The sequence below is a fragment of the Streptopelia decaocto genome (assembly GCF_964273445.1).
Source record: "Streptopelia decaocto genome assembly, chromosome: 5".
Taxonomy (NCBI): Eukaryota; Metazoa; Chordata; class Aves; order Columbiformes; family Columbidae; genus Streptopelia; species Streptopelia decaocto.
This window is the reverse complement of record NC_138659.1, coordinates 1,219,274-1,232,849: the sequence shown is the minus strand read 5'-3', so window position 1 is coordinate 1,232,849 and position 13,576 is coordinate 1,219,274. Positions and strand designations below refer to the sequence as shown.

The following is a 13,576-nucleotide window of genomic DNA, read 5'->3' as shown; positions in this document are numbered from 1 at the left end:
ATCTAAATGAAAAATAAACATATGTATTATAAAATACTGCAGTCTTTAGATTTTGAGAAAGTGACAGTCCTCTTAAAATTAACTAATTAAGACTAAGTGCAAAATCGGGTGCAATTAATAGGAAATTCAAAATAAATGGGAGAAAACTGATTTCCAAACCTGACTTTTCTTTCATGAAAACTTAGGAAAATTCCTGAAATGGATGTTGTCTCTCCATTATCTTCCTCCACACTGCACATCTATGAGAACACCGGCCAAGGTGGGTAACGCTTTCTATAGCACCGTGTGCCCACGGTCCGCAGGATCCTGACTGAAATCCTTGGACCGTGGGCCTAGGCCTGGCTTTTCTTTTTCATTGAAAATGTCACGTAACCAAGACCTTTTCAATCTGTGCTCATTTCCTCAGATCGTTCTCTGCTGCCACAGTATGGTGCTCAGCTGCTGTTTGAAAACATGGAAAAGAGGATATTTATCAGAGAACGGAGTTCTTTTCATGTACCAATACGATTGGTTGCCATATAAGATCTCTTTAAAAGAGTATTAAAAAGCCTTTAAGCAGTATTTTATATTTACTAAGCAAAAAGTTTTCAATTAAGTACCTACTGCTTTACATTAAAAAGCTCCTGTCTGTCTCCTCATGTTATTTGTATGTTATTTTGTCTCAAAAGCAAAGAGAAATACTGCTTTCGGTATTCGCAGATAATAGCAGCGCCTCAACAGAAGCTTGCACTTTCTAGAAATGCACTCTTTCCTCGCTACTATTATGATCTTCTAAAATAAAATACATTTGAATGCAACATGATGTCTTACAGTAAGGATGGCACCAGCCTCCCTTACATGTAAATTCAATGTCCTTCTTCATTGCGCTAGTCTATGATTCAAAAATCCATTCCTAACAGTGCAGAAAAGCAAGGGCCATTAAAACCGCGCTGCAATCAAGGATGGATCGCAGGCTACATACAATATCTCAGAGGGATTTTCACACACATTTAACTTGATGTCATGAACTGTGCCAGTGACTTCAACAGAACTATTTAACACGTTTAAGTTTAAATCTATGCTTAAGTGTTTCTTTGGATCAGAGCCACAATGCTTGGTCTACTAAAACTATGCAAACAAGATTTTGCCTAAGGTATTTAGAGATTTTAATACATTCTATTTACGTTATGTATCTAGTATAAAGCTAAATCAATAAATAGTTCTTTCTTTGGTTATATTAAAAGTCATAAATCCAAACCCTTTGGACTGAGCAGACTTTAAAATCGTTAGGTAAGCCCAAGGTCTGAGCCCTACAGGTAACGTGGGCCAGACTAACCACGTTCCGGATCTTGATCGACAGTCAAGGAACACAGATTGCAATCCAGCTCCAGCCCCACAGACGCATTACACAGTCACCACTCAGCAGATCTAAATAGAAACCGACTCGAACACAGTGAAAATCCCAGCAGAGTCAACGCGGTGAAGTGCTGCGGGGCAAACGTAGCTAATAGCTCCACATAGCGCGGTTTCCCCTACGTGCGAGTCCATTCTGCATCAGTACCACCATGGTGATTACAGCTTAATGCTGTGCTGCAAAAGAGGGAAAACAAATTCCTGCAAGTGGAAGTGAAAGAAGAATGAATGTATTCCAGGTTTTTTGTAGGTTTCTAAGGCCCACACGTATCTTTGAAATATCTGTGTGTCCTTCAGGGCTACTAGGTTAACTTTAAGATCTTTACACTGGTGTATATGCAGGACCTCAGACTTGCTTTTTTGATTGAATGATATTATTGGTTGTACTGTGATATTTTCCAAACACCAACCAAAAAAGAAGTTCTAGTGAGCAAGGCACTAAAGGTGGAGAGTGAAATAGGTGCTCCCTGTCCCCAGAAGCTTAGGGTGCAATAACTAAAGGTGGCTGCCCAGACCTGGGGATCGAACTGAGTGTATGGACAAAGTTTGTTTCCTATTGGGATCGCAGTTGTCACGCTGAGTAGTGTGGCACCCAACCAAGCACTGGAAAGTGCTGAGAACAAGAATGAGTATAATCTGGTGCTTATTGGAGATTTGCCATTAGCATGAAACAAAGATTCATGCTCTGAAATGCCTTCCAGCGCTCGGGTGACAGTTCAGGTACATCGGGATGTCTGACTACACCTGGGGTGTCAAACGCATTTTCACCGGGGGCCACGTTGGCCTCACAGTTGCCTTCAAAGGGCCAAATGTAACTTTAGGACTGTATAAATGTAGGAGTAGTTTGGCACCCCTCGACTAGATCATTATGTTTTATCTCCAGATTGAAGCCTGGACAAACCACCTATCATGCCAGTTTCTCTGGAAATTAGGGTGTATCTATTAGAGGACAGATCAAACAAAAAGCACATAAGACTTAAGGACAGGGAAGACAGGTCGTAGATGAGGATATGAAATTAAATGAAATGGTAGTGAGATGTGGATATTGAGTGCACAGAAGACAACGCAACTGCCTCATGTAGTCCTGGTATGTAAAAGACCTAAAAGCTATTTTGGATTTGACATTGGATTGGACGATGCAAAGAGATAAGGGGAATGAATGGGGAAAAACCAAAGCAGAATAAGTAACATAAGAACAGCAAACAAATGCCACAACTTCACCCTTGTAGTTCGCTTTGAAAACCGTAGAGGAAATGGGAAGCAAGGGCAGGGACCGGGCACGCCACGCGCAGGACGGCGGGAGCCACGGTGAGATGAACAGCCCGCAGGGGAACCCAAGAGCTGCTTTCAGGAGGTTTTCTTCTTATATGAATCATTACAGTTTTTCTGCAAGTGATTTCTTAACTCAGTGGATCCTTTGCAAAGCTGCTTTTGTTTCCTGTGAAACTCCAAACATTTTTTTCCCTAAGAGTTTCTAAACAAGCAAAAGCAGCAATAAAATGTGAACTGCAAAACCGACTTGAGATTTGAACCTGCCTGCCCCAGTTATGATTTTTCACTCAAAGGTAAACAGCTATTTGTGCAAATCCTTCTAGAAATTATTTTACTATAAGAAACAGTGCTTTTCTGGAATTTGAGAAGTAACCAAGCTTATACATTCAGTGACCTTGCACAATACAAACTGTATATTATTATTTTATTGAGTTTGTTTTTTCTAAAACTACATAATGCTGCCCACCTTAACAAAAGTGTTCCTTGTTTTTAGCAGGAACAGTTGTATACATCCTATAGACAGATGGCAACCTTCGACAGTAACGTAGTTTTGCCTATTTTTCATTGTCTATGATTCCCACAATCCAGTTTATCTGCCAGAACTTCCTTTAAATTCTAACAATGAATTTTTCCTTAAAACTGACAGTATAGAATAGTTCCCTGTTATTTTTCATGTTATTTATATAATTTCCCTGGTAGCACACTGAGCTATTTTATCCTATAAATCATATTTCATTTCTGAAAGAACTGTTGCTGGTGTTATTTTTAGCTCCAACTCTGCTGATATCCAACCCAGCTCAGAAAACGGCTGTAGGAACATTTAAAACCTCACGTACAGTTTTGGGATGACATTCGCTTCCTGAGTGCTGTGGGAACGGCGCTACTATAATATACGAGTAAATATATACGCCACTGAATAAAAGAGAAGAGGCCCCGAACATACATGTAGGTGCACTGTTACATTCTAGAGAAACGAGAAGTTGACTTTTTTAAAGCGTTGTTTCTGGGGCCTTTTTCAGACCAAGTAAATTGCCACAAATTGCATTTAGATGACATTTCAACCTAGTTGCAGTTGAATCCCTTGGAAAGTACAGAGAGCAATGCCAACATGATTTCAAAGGCAGGATACATCACACCGAACCTGGAACTTCTATTTTTTCCAAAGACAAAGAGTATACTTTTCTTTTACAGAACTGTTATTACGTAACCCAACTCTGAACGCAGAAATGGGAAATTTAACCTTAGAAAATTGGCTATTTTCTTTGCTTCATGCTTTAAAACAGTCATAACTGAGCAGTTAAAAATGGACCAGTAGATACCGGTAGAACTGATCAACTATTTTTACAGGGGTACCCAGTCATTTAGACGGTAAATAAGGGATATTTGATCAATGAACCAGCAATGTGACATCTGGTGTGCAGTTTCAGAGTCTTGGGCCTCAATCTGATCTCTGATACCGGCATAAATCAGGAGTAACTTAGTAAATTAAAGCACACACCCAAGCGGCATGAAGTCAGGATGAAACACACTGTGCTCCAATCTGTTTCACTATCTCATGTCTGATTTAAGAGACTGGCTCACTTTCAGAGCTCTACATTAGACATATTGCCTTCTTGTTTTAAAATATGTATGTTTAATATTTAATTTAACAGAATTCCATCTTCCAGTCTCTGTGTATTGTGGAAAACCCTCTGAGGCTTGTGGTTTGTATGTGCAGTTGCAATTCACCTCAACTATAATTTGGAAGCATCATTACCTAATGGGGTGAAAGGAAGTATCTGTCTCCAATTAATCTTACCTCTCTTTTGAGAGAGTAACGAAGATATTGCCAAGCCGGTGGTGATTTGTGAAGTGGGCTGCAGGAGTTGAGCCAGGCTCACCAAAACTCGTTAATTAATGATGTGTGATAGTGGATTACTATTAGAGGTACGGGTCTCATCAATTGTCCACACACTTCTAGTGTGCACAGCTCATTTAGACCTCTAGTTTCAAGTGATGACACCCTCACAACTTTTGCCAACTCTGAAACATTAGTTATACTGCTACACGTAGCTGTTACTACACATAAGGCTGGATAAGTATCATAAAATAGGTTCTGTAAATGTAAATTGAGCCTGTGGTTATATCTTCACAGAAATAGAAACATTATTTTTCAGTATGTTATGCTGCAAATATTGCATAATATATGCTGAGAGGCACATCAATAATATACCAAGCAGCTTATTTAACAATTTTTAAAAATGCTCATGTATTTAGAACTTGTGATTTGTAGGCACAAACTGTAGAAAGTCTGAAGTTACCTAAGGCCGACAATGGCAGAAAGAAAATGGCCATTTAAATGACACCTGGGTGACCATCAGAGCTATCTTGCAGGAGAGACTATTTTCAAGACCATTTGGCACATCTAGAATGTGAGATAGCTCTCTGAAGTAAAGGATATAAACATTAAAAGGTCAGAAATAGAACAGCAAAGTTATCCGTTCACGCTGGCAATGGGAGCGTTTGCCATTTGGCTCGGAACTACTTTGCCATTCTGCATCCTAATGACAATTACATGTCCCACACTGATATTTCACTTTCAATTTTCATAGAATTAGTGAAAGTATTTAAGGAGTTAATGGAGGCATAGCACTTTCTTTAGAGAAAATATGAAATTAGATTAGAAATTAGATTGCCTTGAAAACATTACGTGAAGCAAAATGTGCACTCAGAAAGCCTTCAGGAGCAATTACATAAGCGCGGTTTCTTGTGACTTGCATTTTACTGTTCCACGACAAAGAAAAATAATAATTAAACAAAAATTCCAAAGATCTGTGGTGAGATTCTGTTGTCTCCAAGAGGCACATTTCAGAACTTCATAAGCCAGGAGAAATGAAGCTGTTTCACACCGCTCTCCACCCTCACAGCCACTGGGATGAGCCAGCGGTGGCTCGGAGCAGCTGGACAGATGTGCCGCAGCCTCGCCAGCGCCCGGACCGCAGCCCGTCCTCAGACAGCACCCCGAGCCACCTCGCACCCTGTGCTGCCAGGGGTATCGTCCTTCGCCAGGAATAGAGCTTTTAAGGCCTCTTTATGCCAATCTGCTCCCTCTTACCTTACATAAGGGGCCAGAGCGGGGCCGGGGCTCGCTTCCCCAGCTCTGACTCCATCCTATCCGCACGCAATCCCCCCAAGTACAGCCAGCCCTGCTCTGAGGCAGCGCTCTGCAGCGAGGATGAAGGATCCTGGTTCTCACCATTTAAAGATGTATGATAGCAACAAAGCTCTATCTTAAAATATTTAGCTTGCAGAGAACTTATGGAAATTGTCTATTCAAGCTCAGCAAAGGCATTAAATTACCAAGCTGTTCTAGGACAGTTGTGCATGGAGAAGAGCCAGAAATGCTCCGAGATTGTAACGTTCCTCACAAAGATTGCAGCGTGAGCCTGATTCAGAGGCTTTTTATACAGATCGGCATGGTGAGCTGCAAAATGTTACCATATCCATTTCTGCAAAACATACTGTCTGTGTACATATAGATATAAAATCAGGACTTATACGCAGCATATTTCCTGCACATTTTGAGTAGCATCTGTTTGTTTAGCTTGGTGAAATATGAAAAATAATATTTAGCAACTACCGGTAACACAATGTTAACAAGATTTAGGAGTACAGCTCTGTCTAAATGCAGATAAAAGACAAAGCCTCCTATCTCCGTGTTTTCATCACTCAGATCAGGGTTTGATGAATATGCAAATGTGACTGTTTATACACTATTTTCAGAGTGAAAGGAAACAAATTCAGTTTCATTACAGAATTAATGATAGCTCTGCCCTTTAAGATTAATAATTAAAACCCTAGACACATTAAAATGATAGTATTCCTTCTACCCTCTGAAGATTTTACTTTCCTATTTTTTTTTAATATCCCTTTCTATCATAATTGTTTGTCCCCCTAATTGGAATGATTAATAATTAATGCCAGTTCAGGAACACATAATAGTTATCTTTAGAACAAGAACCGTACTTGACTGACAAAAGGGTTAAAATGCTTGCCTTCGTTAATTCTATTTTTAGCCTTATCCATAAGTTAGTTTATCATGCAAGTTTCACGCCACCGTAGGTATCTCAATGTCCTGCTCTAATACTGGAAACCTTTTATTTATTCTAAGCAGGCTATACATGTTATTTCATCCCGATTGTCACGATATATGCTGGGGTTCTTCTTAAAGGCCCGGCTGCTGGGATCATCAGCCTTCACCGGAATCAGTTTTCTTTTCCTGACACACACACACAAGTTTAGACCAAATCAAATCTCAGAGAAGATATTAAGACTGTGGAACAAGTGCACTAAAAAGTCTGAGAATGCAAAAGGACCTCTACTGAGACCCCAAACCCCTTTCAATTTCAAATCACCAAAACAGACGTTTTAAGAGTAAATAAAAAAGGTCATTTGCATATGTTTCGCATGATTTTACCAAGAAAAGATATACTCTGGTTCCAAAGACACAGATTTGCGTTTGAACGGAAAAGCTTTTCCTAAAGACAAACGGACAGAATACTCTAAAAAACACATTTCTTCAATACAGCTGTTTCAGTTTCATCTTTAAACGTCTTTAGAGGTGAACTGACCCTACAGGGGAATTTAGCATTGCTTCGCATATTGCAAAGGAAATATTTACGTGAAATTAAATCAGCGTTTGTCTGTGTTTCCCCATGCAGGTACGCTGCTACCTCGTGTGTCATTGACCACAGTGAAACCAATATATGTGTGTGTACTTCAGCAGGGATGACAAATGGGTCTGTAAGCATGTAAGGGCAGCCGTGGGCACTGCAGCCTGCCAGCTGGAAGGCGGCCGTCACTTACCACGCTGAGCGCCAGCAGCTCCCTGCAGAAGTAGCGCATGCTCCTCCTCTGCAGGCTGTCCAGGTAGTGCTGCAGCCGCGTGTACGTGTAGGGGTAGCAGTAGGCGAACTGATACGTGTCGTCCTCGCGGTCGAAGCAAAAAGCAAAGGACATGACGTAGTTCTTCCTGTGGTCCGGGCAGCGGTAGTAATACACGTTTTTAGAGGGTATTCTTTGCCTAAAAAACAAAACAAAACCAACATATGCAGGCGTTGACATATATATACATTGGCAAAAGAAATCTGGACAAAAAGGCTATGTGAGATTCAGATTTCCTCGCCAGAGCAGGGGAGAGCATCTCACAAACAGAGAAACCCGCTGCCATGAAGCAAAAAGGATGCACGGGCGGTTAAATTCTCCTCTGCTTGGCTGTTAAACCGGTGCAATCTCACACCGCTACACCGACCAGAGCTCTGCTGGAGCGCGGCTACAGCCCTCACACCGGCCAATGCACCAGCACACAGCCGAGGGACAATTAACCAAGGAACTCTGACAGAACTCTTACTGAAATCCAGGATAGCTTTATATTTCTTATTATCATTAATAGTCAGGATCCTTAATTTATCAACACCCAGCCAACGGATGGAGGAAAAGATACATTATTAGGGTGACAAAATAAAACCAAAAGGCAAACAAAAAACTTCAGGTATGGAAAATAACCTGGTCCTAAATTGGTAAGCAAAGGAGAAAAGGGTGTTTGGTCCTGCTCCAAATTGGACTGCTGCCCTCCGCAAGATTTCTGGCTTTGGGAACTGACAAGATAAAAATGAATATACATGATAGTAAATAACGCTAATAGAGACATTTATGTCATTGTTATCAAGCTGGTATCTGTTTAAGGAACAACCAATGCCTGCCTGACATCTTTCACCCAACTTCAATGATGCTGTTATTTCTAAACAGAAATGACTAACATTTCAGAGATGGGTCAAACACGTGTTCTATGGCCCAGAGAGGTTCAATATTTCTGCTTGTACAGTTTCTTTGTTTTGTGGATGGGTTCTGGAGCTTTGTGTGGCCAGGCGATTCTCCAGTCATGCCATGCACTTGTAATTGGATGTAACTAACTTACCAGCCATGTTTGGCAACAAAACACTGTGGTCCTGCAGACTCTAACTGATTCAATTACACATTATAAACAGGTCTGATCTAATGACTGGAGCAGATCTCAGCTCAACTAGGATCATCGTGAGGAAAAACGTAATAAGATTTGCAGACATAGCAGCAGTAATGTGCCTCTTTGTAATAGTTCTGAGAAGCAGCTCTGCTGCAGAGCATCAGTTTGGGCCTTTCATTGCTAATATGAAATAGAGGACAAAACCTTCTCATTATGCAGAAGTACATGTTTGCCAATTAGCAGCAGTTAAAGAGTCTGATCAGCAAGACTCAGGAGCTACAAAGGGAAACAGAAAAGAATTGAGGTGTTCTTGAAAAAGTACAATAAAAACCCAGCGATGCAGTTCACTAGACTTGAAATAAGAATTTATTTACCCCTTTTATTGCCCTGGTTCTTGAACACTCAGGGCTTCCAGAATTTACTTCAGTATTTTTCGTTAAATAAGGACTTGCTCAACACTAAGATCTGAGAACTAGATATAAGCAACAAATGTGAAGGACAGAAAAACAATTCTTTAATTTTTTAAAAAGTATCGGTAGGGGAAAAACAGCACCAGCCGTCTGCATGCACAACTCTCACCTAATAGGTTTCTCCAGTATCTTAACATATTTCTGTCGTTCACCCTTACTCTGGAGTGCTATAGGACATCCCTCATTTGATCTCAAATCAAGCAGATGATATGGCAGTGGGTAAATGTATTCTAGCTCCCAGTCCTCAAACCGTAATGCAAGTTTAAACAGTGTGTTGCTGAGTTGTTGAACTTTATTTGTTTCCAAATTAGCAGGGGAGAAATAATAAAGTACCAGCCTCACTTTGTGCTATAAAAATTTCATGTAAAATGAGACCAATAGAAGGAAATTCAGGATTTTAGAAAGGCTAACGCTAATTGAAATTCATCTCCTGATAGTTAATGTTTAAATGACATGTAGTTCTCCTTGGTTCGATAACTTTCCACTTTTAAGCAAGTTGAAGACAACTTTGTTAATGTATTAAAGGCACTTTTGATATTTCATTCCCTTTCCCCTTCATTATAGAAGCTAAGCATCTGTTTTATTATCCACTTTGACACATCACTTTATGGCTGCATTTGGCTATTATGGCTAATCTTGATGTCTAGGACATCTGGTATTGACATTTCACTATCTGGTGTCTGACACGGCAGCACAAACCATCCTCAGTTCCTAGGTTTAAATTCACCCTCTCAGGGCAGAAAGTGCCCAAACTCTTAATTCAAACCATATCTTCCAAAAATAATTATAATAGTACTCCTGTCACTGCTAATCTATTTTTATCTCTCCCAGCACTTTGTCAGTGCTAATCTATTTGTGAGTCACATAGAGAAAGAGGGTTAGCGTTTAGATACCAACAACACGTCTTTACACGCAGGAGCCTAATCAGATTGAGATCTTATCAGGGAATCAAAGGAGAAAAAGAAAGAAACATCAAGAAAAAAAAGGGAAGAAAAAAAGAAAGGGGACACTGTGCTAGATATCGCCAACCGAGTTTTTGATAAGGAAAAGACATTGCTCAGTTCTTGAATTAACCTTTGTGTCCTAGACGCACTATTGTTTACTCTTTCCCTTTTTTGTTCTATGCCTTCTGGAAAAGGACACCCACACACTGTGGCAGCAGCTGCTCCTATTAATTTAAAGCTATTACAAAAATTAAAATTAAACCCAATTACTTTGGCTGGTTTATAGCCGGGGAACGGCTTAGTCTGATTGTTCCCTCTGGTTATGGACAAAAACAATATTCCTACCTACAGGCAGCTGCCAGTGGAATACTAATGCATCTAGGGCCTGGCAGGGACAGATTCAGAACGCAGAGTCTAACTGCTTTGCTTACGAGAGAAAAATATCTTATCATGGATCTGCAGAGACGCACCAACCCCTTACACCCTCAGTCACAACGAAGCTGATCTGGAGTTAGAGGTGGGAAAGGGAATGATGGTGAAAAGCTTAATGCTGAGATTTGTCATTCCGCATTTCCAGGCAGCTCTCCCCAAGAAACGCACCCTGCTAATTGATACACAGCCGCCTGCATTCCGGCGCTCCCGAGGAGTCATTTAAAGGAGAACCAGCCCACTTCGAAGTGCAGCCAGAGACCACTACATGGGAGCAGCTGATTTACAGCCTTTTTTTAGAAATGTATTTACAGAAATGGAGCTTCATGTTTTAAATCATTTTGAAACAAATCAGGCTGCCCAGGTCTTAAAGACAGATGCAAAATTCTTTCTGTCAAAGGAAGAGGAATCACAGAAACAAAGACTTTCTCTCTATTTTGACTCTCATAGTCCAGCACTAGTCTGAGTTTCTTCTCCCGTCTGACAAGGGAGGACCCTCAACCCAACAGATTTGTGGCTCCAAGTGTGAATGCATATGTGCTTGTCTGTTCCTATATGTTTGCTATGCTGTAGTCTGGAGCCAAGACATTTAATCTGCTTTGGTAGCGTGCAATAAGATCAAATTTGTCAGTTTACAAAAAGAAAAGGGGAAAAAAATGGAGTCCTCATTCAGTGTCCAAAAGCTGACACCTCCAGAGGGCCCAGGACTGTGCTCCGTGCTGCCGCAGTGGGCACTGAGGGATGGTACATATAGTCCTATTTTGAACATAATTTTAATTTCAACTCTAGTTTGGCCATAATTTTGGTCTTAAAGGCAAACTTCCCTTTGAAAACTGGGTGTTAATCAAGGCTTTGGGGAACAAACTGGGGGGTGGTGGGGGTGCTGCTGTGTGGCATCTGTTTTTTAAGTTTTAAACCCATAAAGGTGCTAATCAAATCCTTTTGTGGTACCAGAACACAAATAATTAGAAAATAACAATCCTTGGAGTGCTTTCCCCCCCGTTGCATGGCCAAACAGGGAGCTCCTACCCAGCCAAATTCCCAATGACTTTAATGAGCAGCCTAAACCAGTCTTTGGACCACTTTTAATGTGGCACTCGTGAAGTAATTATCCAGTTCCTTGACTCTACAGGCTTGGGTTGACATATCGCAGCCAGTCAAAGTGAAATGATGATATTTGGAGGAAGGACAAAAAGCTGCAGGTGCTGTGAGAGATCAACGGCCAAAAGGAAAACCAAGTGATCTGGTTTGAAGGGAAACGCTCGAGTGAATCTGATCGCAATGAAGCGTTGGCTGTGGTGACACACTGTGGTGGTCGTTTCAATTGCCATCCATTTATAGATCCAGGGGTATAGCTTAACAATTCTTCAAATTTCCAAGCTTGTGTAAATAACTCAAAGGGGTGGACCTGAGTTACCATCTCAGAGGAACTTAACCCTAAACTTTAAAGACATTTGAAGTACAAAACCTGATTCCAATTCAACTTTCGAAAATAACCTTCAGGATATTTATTGACTCTTCCCAAAACACTGGATCTAGCTACTCCTTCTAAACGTTCAAATTTTATTCCTAAAGCTGGATGTCCCTATTTATTAACTGCAAGAAATCCACCAAACTCTAGAGAAAATATAAGAAAGTGAATGATGCAGTGCGACCTCCCCTTGCGGGAGGCCACTCTTTCCAATGGGAGGCCTCACCGCCTTCTTTCTCTCTTAGTCTAAGCCATTATTTTGATTCTTGCTTATTCTTGTTGACAAGTGGAGCTGCCCATCTTCCAAACTCCCAGCTTACTTGTGACAAAATAACTTTGTAGGGTTTTTTTGGTGCACGTAATTTTATATTTGATTCACAGAGCATGGAGTTACAGTGAATATGTCACAGAGTTTTAAATCTTTTTTGCAGATAACTGAATGGGTTTCGGCACAGCTAACTCTGTTTAAGACACTACAAAATAAATCCTGCTTTTATTCTTCCTAATATGTATTAGAATACTCTCTAAATATTTTTATCATTTTTAACAGCTTATAATGCACCTCAACGTTTTGCAGCTCTACCAATACCTGGTTTCTGAAGTATAAAAATCAAAATATTATGCAATTCAATGGCTTTCATAAAAATCAGGAAATCTAGACATTAAACACAGAGCTTTCAAAGGTGAATGTTAATTGAAATAATTAACTAACCTCCGTAACGATTGCTAGGGAATTCAAACAAAAGCGAAATGTACAAACCTGATTGTATTATAAAATCTCTGCATTCTTTACCAACTCCAGAGGAAAACACTGAGGTTTTTTGCTATTCTTTTCTCTAAAACTTCTGTTTGTAACAAACATGGTAAAACCTCCTCAGTGCTGGGTACCTGCATCAGTGTTAGTCTAACCCGGCACAGTTATTTTAATGAGACCTGTACACCAGACAAATCAGTCTCACCAGCGTATACTAAGATTAAAAAAATATCCTGAAAGTACATTATTATTGTTTCAGAACTTCAGATCCAAAACTTAGAAACGTATTCAAATGAGCAAATGTTATGTGAATAATTCAACACTTTCATAGAATCATTTTGGTTTGAATAGACCCTCAGGATCATTGAGTCCAACCATAATGTAACTCTACCTCTAAACCATGTCCCTGAGAACCTCGTCTAAATGCCTTTTAAACCCCTCTAGGGATGGTGACTCCACTACAGCCTGTTCCAATGCTTCACAACCCTTTCCATGAAGAATTTTTTCCTAATATCCAATCTAAATGTCCCCTGGGGCACCTCGAGGCCATTTCCTCTTGTCCTATCACTACTTGGGAGTTGAGACCAACACCCCCCATGCTACAACCTCCTTGCAGGCAGTTGTAGACAGTGATAAGGTCTCCCCTCAGCTCCTGTTCTCCAGGATGAACACTTTCCTAAGTGCCTGGACATGTTCAGGGAAAACTTGCTAAGGAAGTTTAAACAAAGACTGGGCAACATTGCATCCCCCAAATGGAGAAGCGTTGTTTGAGGTTCTCCAAACCTGGGTAAGGTTTTGTGGGAGGACGTTTCCTTCAGTGTTGTCCAGCACTCATTCCCTTAT

At 40.5% G+C, this 13,576-nt stretch overlaps 1 protein-coding gene across 1 annotated transcript in view; it reads right to left on the bottom strand.

Annotated features, from left to right (window-relative positions):
- The window catches only part of AGBL4 (AGBL carboxypeptidase 4), a gene marked incomplete at its 3' end in the record, with an annotated part of 860,906 nt that overhangs the window by 514,969 nt on the left and 332,361 nt on the right, over positions 1-13,576 (bottom strand). The window contains exon 5 of the mRNA XM_082053132.1: positions 7,510-7,726. Coding sequence (XP_081909258.1) covers positions 7,510-7,726 — 217 coding nt within the window. The remainder of the gene's footprint in view (positions 1-7,509; positions 7,727-13,576) is intronic.